Raw genomic sequence first — 20502 nt, forward strand, 5'->3', positions numbered from 1 at the left:
CAACTTGACTACATCTGGAATTAACTAAAACCCAAGTGTCTGGGCACACCTGTGAGAGATCTTAAATCATTTCAAATGGGAAGATACACCTTTTAATCTGGGTCACACCCTCTGCTGGCAGTTATAAAGGATGTGGAAGAAGGAAGCTTGCCCTCATTCTCACTGACATGCTCACACCTTCACTGGCATTAGAACCTATTTCTTTTGAGAACTGGTACATGCTGAAGACCAGCTGAGACATAGAGCCTTGTGGACTGAACACCTACTGGATTCTTGGACCTTCTGTTGGTAGACAGCCATTACTAGTCTAGCTGGACAACAGCCTGTAAGCCATTCTAAAAAACCTATTCATTCTGTAATGAATGTTCTATTCCTCTAGAGCAGTGGTTCTCAACCTTCCTAATGCTGTGACCTTTTAATACAGTTCCTCATGCTGTGGTATAATTTTTTTTTGTTGCTACTGTTATGAATGTAAGTATTTTGGGAGACAAAGGTTTGTCAAAGGGCTCACGGCCTTTAACAATGGTTGAGAACTATTTCTCTAGAGGTCCCTAACTAATACACCCTGTCTGGAAAAAAAAAAAAGTCAGACGAGTTAATCCTGGATCTTGAAATGATTTGTTTATTTTCATTTTGTGCAATGATCTTTTTTCGATGCACTGGTTTTCATTTTGTACACTGTACATTGATGCCTGCATTTATGTCTGTGTGAGGGTCTCAGATCCCTTAGAACTGGAGTTACAGTTTTGAGCTGCCATGTGAGTGCTGGAAATTGAACCTGGGTCCTCTGAAAGAGCAGGCAGTGCTCTTAACCACTGAGTTATTTCTCCAGCCCTGTTTTTTTTTTGTTTTTTTTTTTCACCTAAATATTAATTTAAGCCACCTCCCACAAGTAAAGGGATGGAATCAGTATATAATGGACTTCATTTGATCCATGGAAATGTGTGCTTGGGGGTCCATACAGTTTTCTAAGTAATAGTAGAAAATCTCTTTACTCGCCGGGCGGTGGTGGCGCACGCCTGTAATCCCAGCACTCGGGAGGCAGAGGCAGGCGGATCTCTGTGAGTTCGAGACCAGCCTGGTCTACAGAGCTAGTTCCAGGACAGGCTCCAAAACCACAGAGAAACCTTGCCTCGAAAAAACCATCCATTTTATACTTTTAGCTCCTTTATCGAAAATCAGGTGTTCATAGGTTTGTGGGATAAAATTCGGGTCTTCTATACGATTCCATTGGTCGACTTCTCTGTTTTTATGCCAGTACCACACTGTTTTCATTACTGTAGCTCTGTAATAGAGTTTGAAGTCAGGGATGGTAATGCCTCCAGAAGATCCTTTATTGTATAGGATTGTTTTGGCTATCCTGGGTTTTTTGTTTTTCCATATAAAGTTGATTATTGTCCTCTCCAGATCTGTGAAGAATTTTGATGGGATCTTGATGGGGATTGCATTGAATCTATAAATAGCCTTTGGTAGAATTGCCATTTTTACTATGTTGATCCTCCCAATCCAAGAGCAAGGGAGGTCCATCCATTTTTTGGTATCCTCTTCAATTTCTTTCTTCAATGCCTTAAAGTTCTTGTCAAATAGATCTTTCACTTCCTTGGTTAGATGTACCCCAAGATATTTTATGCTGTTTTTGGCTATTGTGAATGGTGAAGCTTCTCTGATTTCCCTCTCTGCTTCCATATCCTTTGTGTATAAGAGGGCGACTGATTTTTTGGAGTTGATCTTGTATCCTGCCACATTACTAAAGCTGTTTATCAGCTGTAGGAGTTCTTTGGTGGAGTTTTTGGGGTCGCTTATGTACACTATCATATCATCTGCAAATAACGAAAGTTTAACTTCTTCCTTTCCAATTCGAATCCCCTTGATTCCATTATGTTGTCTTATTGCTATTGCTAGAACTTCAAGCACTATATTGAAGAGGTATGGGGAGAGTGGACAGCCTTGTCGTGTTCCTGAGTTAAGTGGGATGGCTTTGAGTTTCTCTCCGTTTAATTTGATGTTAGCTGTCGGCTTGCTGTATATAGCTTTTATTATATTTAGGTATGACCCTTGTATCCCTAATCTCTCCAAGACTTTTAACATAAATGGATGTTGAATTTTGTCAAATGCTTTTTCAGCATCTAATGAAATGATCATATGGTTTTTTTCTTTCAGTTTATTTATATGCTGGATTACCTGAAATGACCCTATCCGAGAGCAATACTGACGAATATCTTGCATATCATCATAGAACCTTCATCTGGTGATGGATGGAGACAGAGACAGAGACCCACACTGGAGCACTGGACTGAGCTCCCAAGGTCCCAATGAGGAGCAGAAGGAGGGAGAACATGAGCAAAGAAGTCGGGACCACGAGGCGTGCACCCACCCACTGAGACAGTGGAGCTGATCTACTGGGAGCTCACCAAGGCCAGCTGGACTGTGACTGAAAAAGCATGGGATAAAGCCAGACTCTCTGAACATGGCGAACAATGAGGGCTGATGAGACGCCAAGGACAATGGCACGGGGTTTTGATCCTACTTAATGTGCTGGCTTTGTGGAAGCCTAGCCAGTTTGGATGTTCACCTTCCTAGATATGGACGGAGGGGGGAGGACCTAGGACTTGCCACAGGGCAGGGAACCTGGACTGCTCTGTGGACTGGAGAGGGAGGGGGAGAGGAGTGGGGGGAGGGGTAGAAGGGTGGGAGGAGGGGGAGAAGGGTGGGAGGAGGGGGAGGGAGATGGGAGGCTGGGAGGAGGTGGAAACTTGTTTTTTGTTTATGTTTTTTTTCTTCTTTTCTTAATAAAAAAATTATTAAAAAAAAAAAAATCTCTTTACTCATTTTCGTAGCATGTCAGAAGCAAGTTCATGGGACAGTAATGGAAGACAGGATAGCATCTCCCCAGGGGAAAATCTGGTCCTGATACAGAACTGGAGGGAGGTGATGAGTTCTGACCAGTCATAGTCATGCGGGGGGAGGGTCCAAGACAGGGTTCCTTTTTTTATATATATAATTTTTAAATTTATTTTTCGAGACAGGGTTCTCTGTAGCTTTGGAGCCTGTCCTTTTTTTTTGGGGGGGGGGTTCGAGACAGGGTTTCTCTGTGGTTTTGGAGCCTGTCCTGGAACTAGCTCTTGTAGACCAGGCTGGTCTCGAACTCACAGAGATCCGCCTGCCTCTGCCTCCCAAGTGCTGGGATTAAAGGCATGCGCCACCACCGCCCGGCTGAAGCCTGTCCTAAAACTAGTTCTTGTAGACCAGGTTGGCCTCGAACTTACAAAGATCCACCTGCCTCTGCCTCCCGAGTGCTGGGATTAAAGGCGTGCTCCAGCCAAGACGGTTTCTTTAGTAGCCTGGCTGTCCTAGAACTAGCTCTGTAGACCTGACTGGCCTCGAACTCACAGAGATTCGCTGCCTCTGCTTCCTGAGTGCTGGGATCAAAGACATGTGCCACCACCCGGCTACACAAAGAATTCTTTTTTTTTTTTTTTGGATTTTCGAGACAGGGTTTCTCTGTAGCTTTTTGGTTTCTGTCCTGGAACTAACTCTTGTAGACCAGGCTGGCCTCGAACTCACAGAGATCTGCCTGTCCCTGCCTCCCGAGTGCTGGGATTAAAGGCGTGCGCCACCACCGCCCGGCCTACACAAAGAATTCTTATTCCCAGTGTGACAAAGTAGATGAGGAACTCCACATTCCTCACAGTGGGCACCAATCAAATTGGGGAGGACTACCCTAGTAGCTGAGAAACCCAGGACTCAGACATGGCCACTACTTTTTAATTGCGTGTTTTTTGAGACAGAATCTCAGTATGTAGCCTTGGCTAGCCCAGAACTTGAAGTGAAGAACAGGCTGGCCTCCAACTCACAGAGATCCGCCTGTCTCTTCCTCTGAAGCACTGGGTTAAAGATATGTGCCTCCATGCCCAATCAAAACCACTATTTTGAACCTGGGCTGTATTATTATTATTATTATTTTATATTGATTTGTTGGTTGATTTTTCAGGACAGTGTGTCTGTGTAATAGCTCTGGCTGAACAGATGCTGCCATCTCTAGAGAGAGGGTGAACCCAAGTGATCTATAAATAACCCAAAGCTGCAACTAGCTCTCCCCAAATAGCTTCAATGAAAATAGCTCAAGAAGCCCTGCACTCCACCCACTCTTCTAGAAGCAGCAGTGAGCGGGGATTCTTAGCTTAGAAAAATATTTGTGGGGCCAGCAAGGCCCAGTCTGATCCAACCCAGTCCCCCCTCCCTCTGTTGCCAGTCTGGCCAAGTCACCTCTGGCGTTCTGTGCACCAGGTACGCATTAATGCTTCTTCTGACCTTGATGTGCATACACTATTCTTCCCTGAGCTAAAGGAAACCATTATTCCATCATAATCAACCTTGGATGCTAGAGATAGGAACCAGGTGGCCTCCAAGGACTGTCCTGTGCTCGACCTGACTCGCTCCTCCCTAAGTCCTGCTGGGTCAGCACCCCAGATCTCTATGAAAAGATGGGCCCTATGACAGCTGACTAGCTAAAGCTCTAGGTGAGGTCACTAAGCCTGTGACTTACAGTTTTTAGAGACTCTGATGAATTGTGGTGGTGCACACCTTTAATCTCAGTGCTTGGAGTCAGAGGCAAGTAGATCTCTGTAAGTACAAGGCCAGCCTGGTCTACAAAGAGTTGTCTCAAAAGCAAAGCAAAACAACAACCAAAAGAATGATTTCGAACTGAAGAGATGTCTTGGTGCTTAAGATGCCTTGCAGACCGGAGAGATGGCTCAACAGTTAAAAGCGCAGGCTGTTCTTCGAAAGGACCTGGGTTTAATTCCCAGCATCCACATGGTAGCTCACAACTGTCTGTAACTCCAGTTCCAGGTGATCTGACACCCTCACACAGACATACATGTAGGCAAAACACCGACACATACACAAAAAATAAATAAATAAATAAATAAGATGAAAAACAATTAAGCAAAGGAAAGGAAAGGAAAGACGTTGCTTTGCAGAGGACAGTACCCACATGGTGGTTAACAAGCATCTAACTCCCATCTGTAACTCCAGTTCCAAGGAATCTGATTCATTCTGATTTCTCCCAGCATCAAGTGGTGTACATATATATGTGCAGGAAAAATGCTCATACACATAAATAAAATTTAAATATATCTTAAACTGGGTATGGTAGCTAATGCTTTTAGTCCCAGCACTCAGGAGGCAGGGGCTGGCAGATCTCTGAATTTGAGGCCAGTCTGTTCCAGAATAGCCTAAATAAACCCTGTCTCAAAGGATAGAAAGAAAAATATATGTGAGGTGGGTGGTGGTGGGTGCATGTCTTTATTCCAGCACTTGAAAAGCAGAGGCAGGTGGATCTCTGAGAATTTGAGGCCAGTGTGGTCTACAGAAACCCTGTCTCAAAAAGCCAAAACAAAACAAATTACTGTGTTTGTATGTCTGTGTGATCTTAACAAATTTCGTCTACTTTAGAAGAAACAATGCCTTTAATAGAAAGCCAAAGAAGATGCATGTATGTGTGTGTGCATGTATAGAGGCAGGGGATAAACTGACTCCTGTCCTTAGGTATGTATGAAGCTCCTGTACTCTGGGCTGGAGAGCAGCTCAGCAGGAGAACACTGCTGTTCTTGCAAAGGACCCAGGTTTGTTTCCCAGCACCCACATTGCCAGCTTATAACAGATAAGAACTCCAGTTCTGCCGGTCAGTGGTGGCACATGCCTTTCTTTAATTCTAGCACTTGAGAGGCAGAGGCAGGAGGATATCTCTGAGTTCGAAGCCAGCCTGATCTACAGAGTGAGTACCAGGACACCCAAGGCTACAGTGCATAAAACAAAAAAAGAGAACTCCATTTCCAGGGGATCTGATACCCTCTTCTGAACTCTGTACCCCAGGCATGCACATGGTGTATATACGTAATATTCATTCAAATAAAATGAAAATAAACCTTCAAACCCTCTGACAAACCTTAGAAGACTTTAATTTGGCTCTTGGGCAGATGTCATACTAAATACCTAGGTGGCCTTCCAGTTCCTCCATTAGTACAAATAATATTATTTAAAAGACTGTCATAGAGCAGGAGGTGGTGGCACACACCTTTAATCCCAGCATTTAGGAAGCAGAGGCAGGTGGATTTCTCAGTTTGAGGACAGCCTGATTTATAGATCAAGTTCCAGGACAGCCAGGGCTACACAGAGAAACCCTGTCTTGAAAAAAAAAAAAACAACAAAAAAAGCCTTGTCATGGAAGTATCCTGGGACATTCAGCCCTCAAATTCCTGCTCTGTAACAAGGCCAACTTTCTCTGAAAGAAACTCTTTTCTAACCTGGTCACACAGCAATCTGGACAACAAAACAATACTACAGAGACCAGCTAACATCAAAGAAGAGCTGGCAGGATGACAGAAACTCAATCACACAATGGAAACAGGTCAGCACGTGGTGGCCCACTGAGTACTCCAAATGTGCATTCACCAGACTCTGCTCTTAGTTGAGAGCTACCTCCTGGAGGAGGCAGAAGGGAAAACTGACAGGGCTCCACAGCACTCCTAACTCTCCGTGTGCTTCTGCAGCACACACTCAGAGCCTGCTCTGAGTGCACAGACACTAGTTTGTTTGTTTGTGTGTTTTTGTTTTGTTTTTTAGGATCTCTAGCCTGGCCTTGAGCTTTCTGTGTAGTTGAGAATAATCTTGAATTTCTGATCCTCCTGCTTCTATCCAGTGCTGGATATCAAATCTTTGTGCATGCAAAACAAGCATCCTGCAAACTAAGCTACATCCTTACCAAGATAGAAGCTACCTAAGGATTAACTATATCAAATACTGGATTATGTTTTGAAGAATACCCATATTTCTAGATTCTTTAACCTTGGTTTTTCAAGAGTTATGAAAGTAAAGTCATCATACCTTTGACGTGAGGTCCCGATGGAAAACACCTTTGAGGTGAAGGTAGCTGAGGCCCACTGCTATGTCATAGGCCAGTTTCACTCTCGCGGTCCAGGGCAAATACAGATTACTGGCTAGCAGCTGTTCCAGGTTCCCAGAGTTGATATACTGCAAAGCAGAAGGAAAGCCCGGCTATTCTTTATCAGAAATGTTTAGGCCGGCATGCAAAAAGCTGGCAAAAGCATGGAAGAGCGAACACCTAGAAACCACATTTTTCTTTTTTAAGGATTTACTTCATGACTTTTCTGCCTTCTTGCTAAGATCAAATGTAAAGATTTATTTTTATATGTATGAATGTTTGCAAGCATGTGAATATGTGTATCACCTGCATGCCTGATGCTCACAGAAGCCAAAAAAGGGTGTCAGATCCGGAGGTAGAGATGGCTGTAAGCCACCACTGGGTGCTTGGAACTTAGATCCTCTGCTGAGTGAGTGCTCAAACACTGAGCAAACACCAGCCATTTATTGTCTTGAGGTAGTGTGTTGGGATAATCTTTTTGTACACTATGTGAAGATGTGTCTCTGTCCTTCCTCACCTGCATAAGGTGCCTTCTGATTGGTTTAATAAAAAGCTGAGCAGCCAATAACTAGGCAGGAGAGGATAGGTGGGACTTCTGGATAGGATCTGGGAAGGAATCTGAGGGGTGGGGGATTCACCAGCAAGAAATGGAGGAAGTCAGATGCACTGTACTGAGGAAAAGTAACAAGCCACACGGCAGATAACATGTTAATGATGAAAATAATAAGAATTTGATAAGATACAAGCCTTAGAATTTAAGCTGATTTTTGGTTTTTCAAGACAGGGTTTCTCTGTATAGCAGCTCTGGTTGTCCTAGAACTTGCTCTGAAGAGCAGGCTGGCTTCAAACTCACAGAGATCCACCTACCTCTGCCTCCTAAGTGCTGGGATTAAAGGTGTACAGCATCTCCACCTGGCCCGGCCTAGAACTTAAGTTTTAAGAGCTAGTTGGGAACAAGACTAAGCTAAGGCTAAGCTCTCATAATTAATAAGTCTCGGTGTCATTATTTGGATGTTCAAAGAAAGACCTGTTATAGTAGTGTTTGATGTAATACAGGCTGATCTCAAATTCACTGTATAGCCAGGAATGACTTTAAATTCTTCCTCCTTGTCTCCACCTCCCAAGTGCTGTTATTACAGGCATTTACCAACATGCCTAGATCTTTTCTACATTTTTTTAAAAAATTTGTTTGTTTGAGACTATATAGTCCTGGAACTCAGTTTGTAGACCAGGCTGTCTCTGAACTCATAGAGATCCATCTGCCTCTGCTTCCTGGGTGCTAGGATAAAAAGTGTGTACCACCATGGGCAAGATTCATTTTTATTATACTTATGTGTATGTATGTCAGTCTGAGTCTAATGCGGGATGTGTCAGTCACTTGAGGAATCCAGAAAAAAGTGTCAGATCGCTTGGGGTTGGAGCTGCCTCACAGTGGTACCTGGAACTGAACTTGTTCAGTGCTCTTAACTGCTGAGCCATCTCTCCAGCCCCCAGTCCCATCAAACACCTTTTAAAAAAGTCATTTTATGACCGGGCATGGTGACATATACCTTCAGTCCTTGCATTTGGGAGGCAGAGGTAGGTGGATCTCTGTTCGAGGCTAGCCTGGTCTACAGATCAAGTTCCAGGGCGGCCAGGGCTACACAGAGAAACCCTGTCTCAAGAAGAAAAAAAAAGAAAGAAAGAAAGAAAGAAAGAAAGAAAAAAAAAGTCATTTTACACCAGGCATGGTCCCTCATGACTGTAACCCCAGCATCCACAAGGCAGCAGGAAGACTACCATGAGTTTAAGGTCAGCCTGGCCTACATAATGAGTTCTAAAGCTACTATAAAGTGAGACCTTGTCTTAGAAAAAAGAAAAAATAAGAGGAACTAAATCTAGCAGGAGACTAAAATTTAGGAAGTAAAAACCTTGAGCTGGAGTGATTACTGACTTCAAGTAACAGAGGAAATAGCCTGGGGATAACACACAGGTGAGAAACTGGAACCTTAGGAAAGAAAGGTAAAGTTTAAAGGAAAAAGACAGAAAGATAAATTGAAGAAGAAAGCATGTCATAATTCCACCGTCTAGGAAGGATATGGGAGGATCAAGAATTTGAGTCTAACCTCTCTAACACACACACACACACACACACACACAGAGTTGGTTTGGTGGCACATGCCTTTAATGCCACCACTCAGAGGCAGGTGGATCTTCTGGTCTACATAATGAGTTCCAGGCCAGTCAAGTCTACATAGTGAAACCCTGTCTCAGAACATACAAAACAAAACCCCCAAACAAACAAACAAACAAAAAATACGAGAATCTCACCATAGAAACTAAAAGAAGAAAATAGCCAGAAAGGACATGACCAACAGCATCAGAGTGCTGTACACACCACATAAGATGTGCTTGAAGAAAGTCCATTTCCCACTGGGACATGGGGTGTCACTGGCAGCCATGTCAGAGCAGTCAGTGAGTAAGACCAGAGTTAGACCAAAGTGAACGGAATAGGAGGACACAGGGCTAGGGAAGAACTGAAGAACGTACTCTTCCAAGAATCTGCTCTTCTTCATTATTCCCACAAATCCTTGAAGCACTGCTTTGTGAGGTTTTTGCTATTTTGTTTGTTTAGAACTGGTCTCACTGGGTAACCCAGGCTGGTCTTGAACTCAGGATCCTCTTTCCCCAACTTCCCAAACGCCACCACACCCAGCTCTGTGATTAGTATTTTTTTTTTTTTTTTGCTTTTTCGAGACAGGGTTTCTCTGTGGTTTTGGAGCCTGGCCTGGAACTAGCTCTTGTAGACCAGGCTCACAGAGATCCACCTGCCTCTGCCTCTCAAGTGCTGGGATTAAAGGCATGCGCCACCACAGCCCGGCTGTGATTAGTTTATAATGAAAAAAAAAAACGATTCACGTGGGGGGGGGGTTACACCTTTAATCCCAGCAGAAGGGAGGCAGAGGCAGGTGGATCTCTGTGAGTTCAAGGCCAGCCCGGTCTACAAAGTGAGTGCCAGGACAGCCAAAGCTAAACAGTGAAACCCTGTCTTGAAAAACAAAAACAAACAAAAAGATTCATGTGTACGGATGTTTTGCCTGTATGTAAGTGTGTGTACCACCTGTGTGCCTGGTGCCCTTTGAGATCACAAGAGGATGCTGAAGCTCCTAAAACTGGAGTTATGGGTGGCTGTGAGCCACCATAGAAGTAGTGGGGAACGAACCTGGGCTCTCTGCAAGAACAAGTGCTTTTCAGAACTAACTCTCCAGTCCCCTGTGATAAGTTTGTTGTTTATTTTTCAAGACAGGGTTTCTCTATGTAGCCCTGGCTATTCTGAAACTCAGTTTGTAGACCAGGCTGGCCTCGAACTTAACAGAGATCCACCTGACTCTGCCTCCTGCGGTGTGCACCACCTCCGCATGGCTCCCGATTTTTTTTTTTTCAAAATAAGACTGAAGAAGTGGCTGGGTGTGGTAGGTAGTGCATGCCTTTCATCCCACCACTCAGGAGGCAGATCACTGAGTTTGAGGCCAGAAAGTGCTACATAGTGAGACCCTGTCTAAAGAAAAAGAGAGAGATATAAAATATCAAAAAAAAAAAGCCGGGCGGTAGTGGCGCACGCCTGTAATCCCAGCACTCGGGGGGCAGAGGCAGGCGGATCTCTGTGAGTTCGAGACCAGCCTGGTCTACAGAGCTAGTTCCAGGACAGGCTCCAAAACCACAGAGAAACCTTGTCTCGAAAAAACCAATAAATAAATAAATAAATAAATAAATAAATAAATAAATAAAATAAAAAAGTATGTTTATATATAGATCACAATAACAGTAATTATTTTTTCAATGAATATTTATATAGTGCTTGTACTACACCAAACACTTCTAAAAATTGTGTATTCATAATCTTACTTAATCTATACAACAGCCCAACAAGGTAAGTGAGCTATAGGATGAGTATCCCTTGTCTAAAATGTTTAAGACCAAAGGTATTTCCAATTTCAGAGTTTTTCTAATTTTGGAACATGTACAATACCATCTGTATTACTTTCATATGACAAAAGACATTTAAAGGTTAAGCAAGGTTATTCAATTATTAAGGGAAAAATCAGGCAGACAATATAGTCTGGTTCCAGTACATCTTTTTACAAATATATTCATTATACAAGGAGTTAGAGGTCACAGCATTTGACTGAGATAGCTCCATGCAGAACAGGAACTAAAAAGGGAATTTACTCAACCCTTTAAAGATACATCATCTCCCTCCTCTTTCCAAGAGAGAAAAAGGAATAAATCATACAAGTAAAATGAGTATACTTTTTTAGAACATGATATTGAACTTACAAGGACTAGAGGAGCTAAATGGTATAATGAGCAAGAGATCTGGCTGAATTCTAGTCAATTATTCCTCCTATGAACCATTTAATTTTGAAAAAAAAAATCAATAAGGTTAGCTGTCCTTCAATCTTCGCATCTATCAAGTAGGCATACCTGATCCACCTAACTCACAATCTTTTGTTTGATGTTGTTTCAAATGATGTGCTCAGAAAAGAACATGGTAATAGAATAAAAGCATCAGAAGACACCAGTTGGGGGCAGCACCATGCAGCAGATCAGATCTCTGTATGAAGCAGAGCAGGTTTGGTAACACAGAATAGCTAAAAACACACCTCCTAATTCTCAAAAGGAAAGCCTGTGTGCTTTCTTAATCCCGCTTTGTAATTCATCTTGGGCATCTTACAACAGTGTATAATGGAAGCATTAGCACAACGACTTCTCACTCTAGGGGAATCTGCCCAAGTACACAACAGACATGTCCACTGCTGAAAAGAAATCAAATTTGTAAGCTCCAAACTATAGGGAGCAATGTGGCTAACATCTGACCATATAGCAAACTTCCTTAGTTTTGAGAATCAAAATATCTAAAGAAATAGAGTTTGCTTCTTTGACATGGTGGCAGCCTGACATGGAAGGCTTGTCTTCAGGAACCACTCGGCTTACAGGGCTGAACGTCAGGCAGAAGAAACGAAGACTGCATTTTTGAAGGCCTGGTGATGCTAGGACCCTTGGTTTTGGTTCAGATAAACATATATGTATTTACAAATATGTATCAAAGCCCAAGAAAGCCAGGGTGTGGTGGCTCACATCTATATTTGTAATACCTGGGATATTAAGGTAAGGTTCAAGGCCAGCCTGGACTACACAGTGAGTTCAGATCAGACCAGGCTTCCCAGAAGGATCCAGTGTAAATGGAAAGGGAGGATAAAAGGAGAACTACATCTGTAGACCAGCTAGACAGTGGGCAGCAAAGAAAAGCTGAGAGAAACCAAACAGAATTATTATTATTTACAACCCATTTTGTCTTGCTTGATGCTGGAGAATATATTGGTGGGGCTGATAAGCCTCTGGGCCCTCAAAAACCACAACTTCTCTTTGTCTCAAGACCATGCATGCATGTATGAAGAAAGAAAGTTTGAGATCTGCCAACAAGGAAGATTTCGAGGTTGCTAAACACTGTGTGCCCCATTAGTGGGAACATTCACTTCCCCATAGTCAACTCTCGGTGCAGACTCAGCTGTGCAGCTTCTGAACAAAATCCCTCTGCAGGAAAGCCTAGACGAGAACAGCTGTATTAGCATGTTCAGCTTTGCTGGGGGGGAATCATGGATGTGTGCTGTTTTGTTTTTTTTTTACAGACTATCCCCTTGGGTTGTCCTACAGAACAAGCCAACACTGCAGCATAGAACTCACAGAAGTTTTAGCATTTCAATTTTAATTTTTTTTTTTTGAGTCAGGGTCTCTCCATTCTAGGATGGCCTCAAACTCACCAAGTAGCTGAGGATGAATTTTTGTTTTGTTTTTCAAGATCTGTCTCTACCTCTGAGTGCTGGGATTAAAGGCATGCACCACTACCGCCTGGTCAATTCTGAACTCTTGATCTTCCTGCCTTACCTCTTAAGTGTGAGTTATAGGTACTTTTAGTACCAGTTATTATCAATTTTACCTATACCAAAAAATGCTTCATCTCACAGTTTAATGAAATATTATAATAGCTTCATTTTACTAAAAGAAAGTAGACACATACATGTTGGTAAATATTCACATGGAGACACAATGTAATTTGTGAGCCAATACATAGAGAAAGGAATAAAAAAAAGCTGGAATTCTATATGCAGGGGTCTAACACTCTCTAGTTAATTCCTTTTTCCTTTCTTTTCTTTTATGAGTCAGTGTCTCACGTAGCCCAGGCTAGCTGTAAAGCTACTATGTAGTAAGGCTATCCTTGAACTCCTGATTGTCCTGCTTATACCTCAGGAATGCTATGATTACAGGCATGTACCACCATGCCCAGGTTTTTCACTTAATTTGTGTTTAATATTTGATTTCACTGTAAATACCTTTCCCTAAGGGATGTGTTATATGTTATATGATACATATGAACTAAGAAATATAATGTAAATAAGCCTTTATTACTAAAGAAAACATATACTAACATTCTTAAAAATTCACTACAAATGTACACATGTACAAGGAGAGAATAGACTGCACAGTGTTCTCTGATTTACACACATTTGCAAATGCCTCCCCAAAGCACATATCATACATGTAACACAATAATAACAAAAATTAAAATTGAAAATCACAACCCACACATGTAAGTGGATAATCAGCTTGCCATTTAAGATTAATTCTCCTGGGCATGATTATATCCACTGGTAATCCCAGTATTTGGGACGCAGAGACAGGTGGATCTCTGGGAATCCAAGACCAGCCTGGTCTACATAGTGAGTTCCAGGACAGCCAGAGCTACATAGTGAGACCCTGTCTATAAAAATAAGTAAAAAAAAACAACCAAGCCGGGCGGTGGTGGCACACGCCTTTAATCCCAGCACTCGGGAGGCAGAGGCAGGTGGATCTCTGTGAGTTCGAGACCAGCCTGGTCTACAAGAGCTAGTTCCAGGACAGGCTCCAAAACCACAGAGAAACCCTGTCTCGGGAAAAAAAAACAAAACAACAAAACAAAAAAACAAAAAAAAAAAACCAACCAAACAAACAAAAAACTAATACCCAATGTGATACTATTAAGGGAATTGTCTTTAGTGGTGCTTGAGTAATAAGGGTGGACTCCAATAAGTTCAAAGCCAGCCTAGTCTACAAATTCCAGACCAGCCAAAAGCTACATAGTAAAACCCTGTCTCAAAAACAAACAAACAAACAAACAAAAACCCAACTGTGTCTGTCTGTCTGTCTGTCTTTCTAGCTATCCCTCACCACTCTGGAGACTGAGCTTGGAAAATCATTTTAGCCTATGAATTCAAAACCATCCTTAGCATTATAGCAATACCCTTTCTCAAAAGAATGAAACAAAGAAGGCAGAGGCAGGCGGTCTCTGTGAGTTCCAGGCCAGCTACATACTGAACTACATATGGAGACCCTAATAATCTGACTTTATTTTTCTTGGCTTGTTTTGTTTTTTGTTTTTAATTATTTGTATGCATATGTATCCTTTTTTGTGAAGATGCAGGTGTCCATGAAGGCCACAAGAAGGCAACACCACCACTGCTGGCCTCTTTCAGACTCTGGAACAGTTAGTTTCTACTTTTCAACAAAAATGCTCATCTAGCTGGAACCCGAAGCACTTACTTAAGGGAGGTAAATAGTGCCAACTGTGTGGCAGAGGTCACTTCTGTATTTTAAAAGGAGCAGGACTGTGCTGAGAAAGCCCATACATTCTGTCCACCCATACAAATGCTAAAACTCATTTTAGAGAAAAGACAGGTAGCCAAGTCTCTTCCCTTAGCTCACATCTAATAGCGATGGGAGCCTAGGCTACCCTTGAACAAACATTCAGTCTTCATGTTCCTGCCTGCCAAGCACTGGAGCTACAGCGCAAGCCTCACTGAGATACTCTTCCTGAAATGCCAGTCAAGGCCACTCCACATTAAATTATTCAATGATCTTCTATTACTCTTGAACTAAAACTCAAAATCCCCCAGCAGATGGGAAGTAGAGAGAAGGCTCAGCATTAGGAACACTGATTGTTCTTCCTGAGGACCCAGGCTTAAATCCCAGCAGAGTAGCCTAATCTGGCTGTAGCTCCAGGTCTAAGGGATCTGACACTCTGATCTGGCCTCTGCAGGCATCAGGAAAGCACATGGTACACATATATACGTGCACACAAAACACACATACATATTTAAAAACAGCTCTTGGGAGGCAGGGGGATCTGGAATTCAAGACCAGCCTTGGCTACATTATCAAGATCGAAGCTACATAAGACCCTGTTCTCAAAACAGATAAGCAAAAACCCACACAACTCACAAGTCTGAGAACAGTCTACAAAGCCTTTCACTCTTGTTTATTAACTAATTAACCTGCATATTTACCCACTCTTTACATGAAATACGCTTCCCTGCCCCACACCCGTCTAAACACTCACTAATTGTTGAGGGTTTAGTTCCATTTTGTGATATCCCATAAGTAGAGTTGGGAATAAGAAAGACATCCAATGCAAAAGGACCACAAAGTAACAAAGAAACTAGACGAGAATTTTTTGTTCTTTATGAGTGGGGAAGAGATGAAACTAGAGTTAAGATAAAACTAAGAGCTAAATTTAGTATAGCAAGAAAGCCCACATATACTACACAGTTGGACAGCCTAAAATTGAATTGTAGTTTATGTATGGGTGCTCTGTCTCCACATATGGATGTGCACCACATGTGAGCAATGCCTTCAGAAGCCAGAGGACAGCATCAGATCCCCTGGAACTTGGGTGACAGATAGTTCTGAGCCACCATATGGGTGCTGGGAATCAAATCTAGGTCTTCTAGAAGCACAGCCAGTGCTCTTAACCACTGAGCCATCTCTCCAGCCCCTCACTGCATTTCTATAACTGACTGTGTCATCCTCAGTGAATTAAAATTGTTTGGAAGATTCAAGGACATACATACAATGTGAAAGTTCCTAATAGATCAGTTGTTCTTGGTTTATTTGTTTAGTTTTATGGTCCAGGATATGAGTCCAGGGCTCTGCTCATGGCAAGTACTCTACGACTGAGCCACATCCCCAATCCTGTTGTTACTAATTATTCATAGAGAAGTTCTGATATCTAAGATGAAGTATTTTGGGCAAGAAATGTAGGTCAGATGGTAGAGTGCTTGCTTGATTGGCATGCTTGAATCCCTTGGGTTTGATACTTAAGACAGCATTAAAAAGACTTGGTACAGCCGGGCGATGGTGGCGCACGCCTTTAATCCCAGCACTCGGGAGGCAGAGGGAGGCGGATCTCTGTGAGTTCGAGACCAGCCTGGTCTAGAGAGCTAGTTCCAGGACAGGCTCCAAAGCCACAGAGAAACCCTGTCTCGAAAAACCAAAAAAAAAAAAAAAAAAAAAAAAAAAAAGACTTGGTACACGCATTTATTCCTAGCACTTGGGAAGCAGAGGCAGGCAGATTTCTGAGTTTGAGGCCAGTCTGGTCTACAAAGTGAGTTACAGAACAGCTAGAACTGTCACACAGGTCACACAGAGAAACTATCTCAAAAACAAACAAACAAATAAGCCTAGAATGGTGATGCATGTCTATGACCCAAGCTCTCTTGAGGTGGAAGCGGGAAGATCAGAAGTTCAAGATCATTCTCAGCTACTTAGTATGAAGTCAATCTGGGATATATACATAAGAACTGTTCTCTAGCCAGGCGGTGGTGGCGCACGCCTTTAATCCCAGTGAGGCAGGAGGATCTTTGTGAGTGCAAGGCCAGCCTGGTCTACAAGAGCTAGTTCCAGGAGGCTCCCAAAGCTACAGAGAAACCCTGTCTTGACCCCCCCCCAAAAAAAACCCAAAACAAACAAACAAACAAACAAACAAAAAACTGGTCTCTAAATAAATAAATAAATAAATAAATAAAGCTACTACAGTTACTTTACCAGACTATGGGAACCACTAAAAGTTTGTAGGTAATGGTATAATGTGATCTGATAGAAACTGAATCATGTTCCCTAACAGTTTAAAGGCTAGCAAGATGTCCCCAGTAGGTAAAAAGTACTTGTTATACAAGACCGATGACTGAGTTTTATCACTAGAACCTGTGGTGGAGGGAGATTCTAGTGCAGGCAATCCCAAAAGTTATCTTCTGATCTATATACATTAGACAAAGCTTTCTCAGACATATAATAAAATAAAAATTTAAAACGTAAGTTGAAATCCTAAACCCCAGCACTTACTCCTCATAACCTTACTTAGAAATAGAGTCTTTGCATATGTAATCAAGGTAAAATGAGGGTGAACAAAGGTGAACCCTCACATCAGTGTTGCTACACTTGAAAAGACAGAGACAATGTTACATGGTATTAAAGGCATAAGTTGGGGCAACATATCTACAAGTCAAAGAATACTGAGGACTGCCAACAACCACTAGAATGAAGAAGAAACAAAGAAGAACTTCTCAACAACCTTGAAAGGGAAAAAAATTACCCTGCCAGCAGGTTGATTTGGCCCTCTACCCCTTGCTCACATTATAGTGTTTGCTAGGGCAGTCCTAGAACACTAATACATGATCCAGATCCAGGCCTGTAACCCCAGCACTACGGGGGTTGAGACAGGAGTGTGTGAATTCAAGCCCATCAGCAGGGTTTTACTTGTCACCTAGCCTGAAGACTTAAGTTTGATCCCTGGGACCCACATACTGGAAAGAAAACTGACTTCCACGAGCTATTCCAGCACCTCTGGACTCATGCTTCGGTATTTGTGTGTGCTTACACACACACACACACACACACACACACACACACACACACACAGTAAATAAAAGAGCTGGAAAGATGACACAGAGGTTAAGAGCACTGGCTGCTCTTCCAGTGGTCCTGAATTCAATTCCCAGCAACCACATGGTGGTTCACAACCATCCACAATAAGATCTGGTGTCCTCTTCTGGTCAGGCATGCAGACAGAACAATCTTTAAAAAAATAAATGAATGAATATATTTTTTTTTTCGAGACAGGGTTTCTCTGTGGTTTTGGAGCCTGTCCTGGAACTAGCTCTTGTAGACCAGGCTGGCCTCGAACTCACAGAGATCCGCCTGCCTCTGCCTACTAAGTGCTGGGATTAAAGGCATGCACCACCACTGCCCGGCCAATGAATGAATATTTTTAAAATGCTTTTAAGAATATCTATAACTGGACAGTAGTGGCTCACACCTTTAATCCCAGCATTTAGGAGATAGAGGTAAGAGAATCTCTTTGAGTTCGAGGCCAGCCTGCTCTACAGGACCTGGTCTTCCAGGACAGCCAGGACTACACAGAGAAACCTGTCTTTAAAAAGCAAAACAAGCCCATCAAAATTACAGCAAAATTCTTCAAAGACCTTGAAAGAACGGTCCTCAACTTCATTTGAAAAAGCAAAAAACCCAGGATAGCCAAAACAATCCTGGACAATAAAAGAACTTCTGGAGGCATCACAATCCTGACTTCAAACTCTACTACAGAGCTACAGTACTGAAAACAGCCTGGTATTGGCATAAGGACAGGAGGACCAATGGAACCGAATAGAAGACCCGGATATCAATCAACACATCTTCGAACACCTGATCTTTGATAAAGAAGCAAAAAATATCAAATGGAAAAAAGAAAGCATATTTAACAAGTGGTGCTGGCATAACTGGATATTAACATGTAGAAGAATGAAAATAGACCTATATCTATCACCATGCACAAAATTCAAGTCCAAACAGATCCAAGACCTCAACATAAAGCCAGCCACACTGAACCTTACAGAAGAAAAGTGGGAAGTACACCTGAATGCATTGGCACAGGGAACCACTTCCTAAATAGAACCCCAGCAGCACAGACTGAGAGAAACAATTAATAAATGGGACCTCCTGAAACTGAAAAGCTTCTGTAAAGCAAAGGACATGGTCAACAAGACAAAATGACAGCCTACAGAATGGGAAAAGACCTTCACTAACCACACATCAGATAGAGGTCTGATCTCCAAAATATACAAAGAACTCAAGAAATTGGACACCAAAAGATCACATAATCCAATAAAAAAGAAATGGAGGACACACCTAAACAGAGAAATCTCAACAGAGGAATCTAAAATGGCTGAAAGACACTTAAGGAAGTGTTCAAACTCCTTAGTCATCAGAGAAATGCAAATCAAAACAACTCTGAGATTCCATCTAATATTTGTAAGAATGGCCAAGATCCAAAACACTGATGACAACTTATGCTGGAGAGGTTGTGGGGAAAAGGGAACACTTCTGCATTGCTGGTGGGAATGCAAGCTGGTATAACACCTTTGGATGTCAGTGTGGCGATTTCTTAGACAATTAGGAAACAACCTTCCTCAAGACCCAGTAATACCACTTTTGGGTATATATCCAAAGGATGCTCAATTGTGCCACAAGGACATGTGTTCAACTATGTTCATGGCAGCTTTGTTTGTCATAGCCAAAACCTGGAAACAACCTAAATGCCTCTCAGTTGAAGAATGGATAAAAAAATGTGGTACATTTACACAATGGAGAACTACACAGCAGAAAAAAAAACAATGACAGCTTGAGTTTGCAGGAAAATGGATGGAACTAGAAAACATTATTTTGAGTGAGGTAACCCAGACACAGAAAGACAGTTATCACATGTACTTACTCATAGGTGGTTTTTAAATGTAAAGCAAAGAAAGCTAGCCTACAAACCACAATCCCAGAGAACTTAGACAACAATGCAGACACTAAGAGAGACTTACATAGATATAATCTACATGGGAAGTAGAAAGTATAAAAAGACAAGATCTTCTGAGTAAATTGGGAGCATGGGGACCTTGAGGGAGGATTGAAGGGGGAGGGGAGAGGCAGGGAGGGGAGCAGAGAAAAATGTAGAGCTCAATAAAGATTAATAAAATAAAATAAAGCAAAACAAAACAAAATTCTATCAGAATAACAACTGCTGTGAAAATTGCCAACACAGTGATAATGTTCCTTTTATCTAGGGACAGTTTCAAATGAGACTGTTAATTGGCAATGCACCATGCTAAAGGGCCCGAGGATATATAATCCTGTGTATGTTTCCTAGGTAATTTCTAGGGATCTCACAATGAAGCCATTACCTTTGGCTTGCAATGAAAATGTTAATACCAAAGTTGGGAAGAGAAAGACCACCAACCCAAATCATCATAGCCAAATTAATTAAAGCAAGCAATTAATTAAAGCAAACTTTTTAAATTCTCATACTAAGACTACTTCTCCTTAAGGCGGAGTTCAAGAAGTCAGCATTGGATGTGAGGAATGTTATGGTTTTCCTCTCTTTAAGAGACAAGCCACGCCCACTCCCAGAGACCCCTGCCCTCCTCCTGCCATCTTAGATTCTGTCTGTCCCCTCTTGGTGTGTGCGCGGCTCTCTTCTCTCTCAGGCCCTTCTCTGTCTCTCTCTTTTCTCTTCTCCTTCTTTCCCCACACTCTCCTCTCTCTCTCTCCCCCCCTCCCCAGCCGCCTGCTCACACCAGCGGGACCATCCACACTCAGGATCCAGGATCCCGGCTGCTCTGTGGGGGATCTTTCAGCATTTTTAAAAGGAAGACAAGGTTTTT

General features: G+C 42.3%; 1 protein-coding gene across 3 annotated transcripts in view; it reads right to left on the bottom strand.

Moving 5' to 3' along the window:
* Positions 1–20502, bottom strand: part of Tesk2 (testis associated actin remodelling kinase 2) — a 109092-nt gene that overhangs the window by 3961 nt on the left and 84629 nt on the right. For 2 of the 3 annotated variants that reach the window (XM_041653097.1, XM_041653096.1), the window contains exon 5: positions 6889–7035. The exons of the other annotated variant lie outside the window; for it this stretch is intronic. In XM_041653097.1, coding sequence (XP_041509031.1) covers positions 6889–7035 — 147 coding nt within the window. The remainder of the gene's footprint in view (positions 1–6888; positions 7036–20502) is intronic. 3 annotated transcript variants of the gene reach the window in all.

The sequence above is a fragment of the Microtus oregoni genome, unplaced genomic scaffold, assembly GCF_018167655.1.
Source record: "Microtus oregoni isolate MIOR12 unplaced genomic scaffold, Mior012 000005F_ref0000423, whole genome shotgun sequence".
NCBI lineage: Eukaryota > Metazoa > Chordata > Mammalia > Rodentia > Cricetidae > Microtus > Microtus oregoni.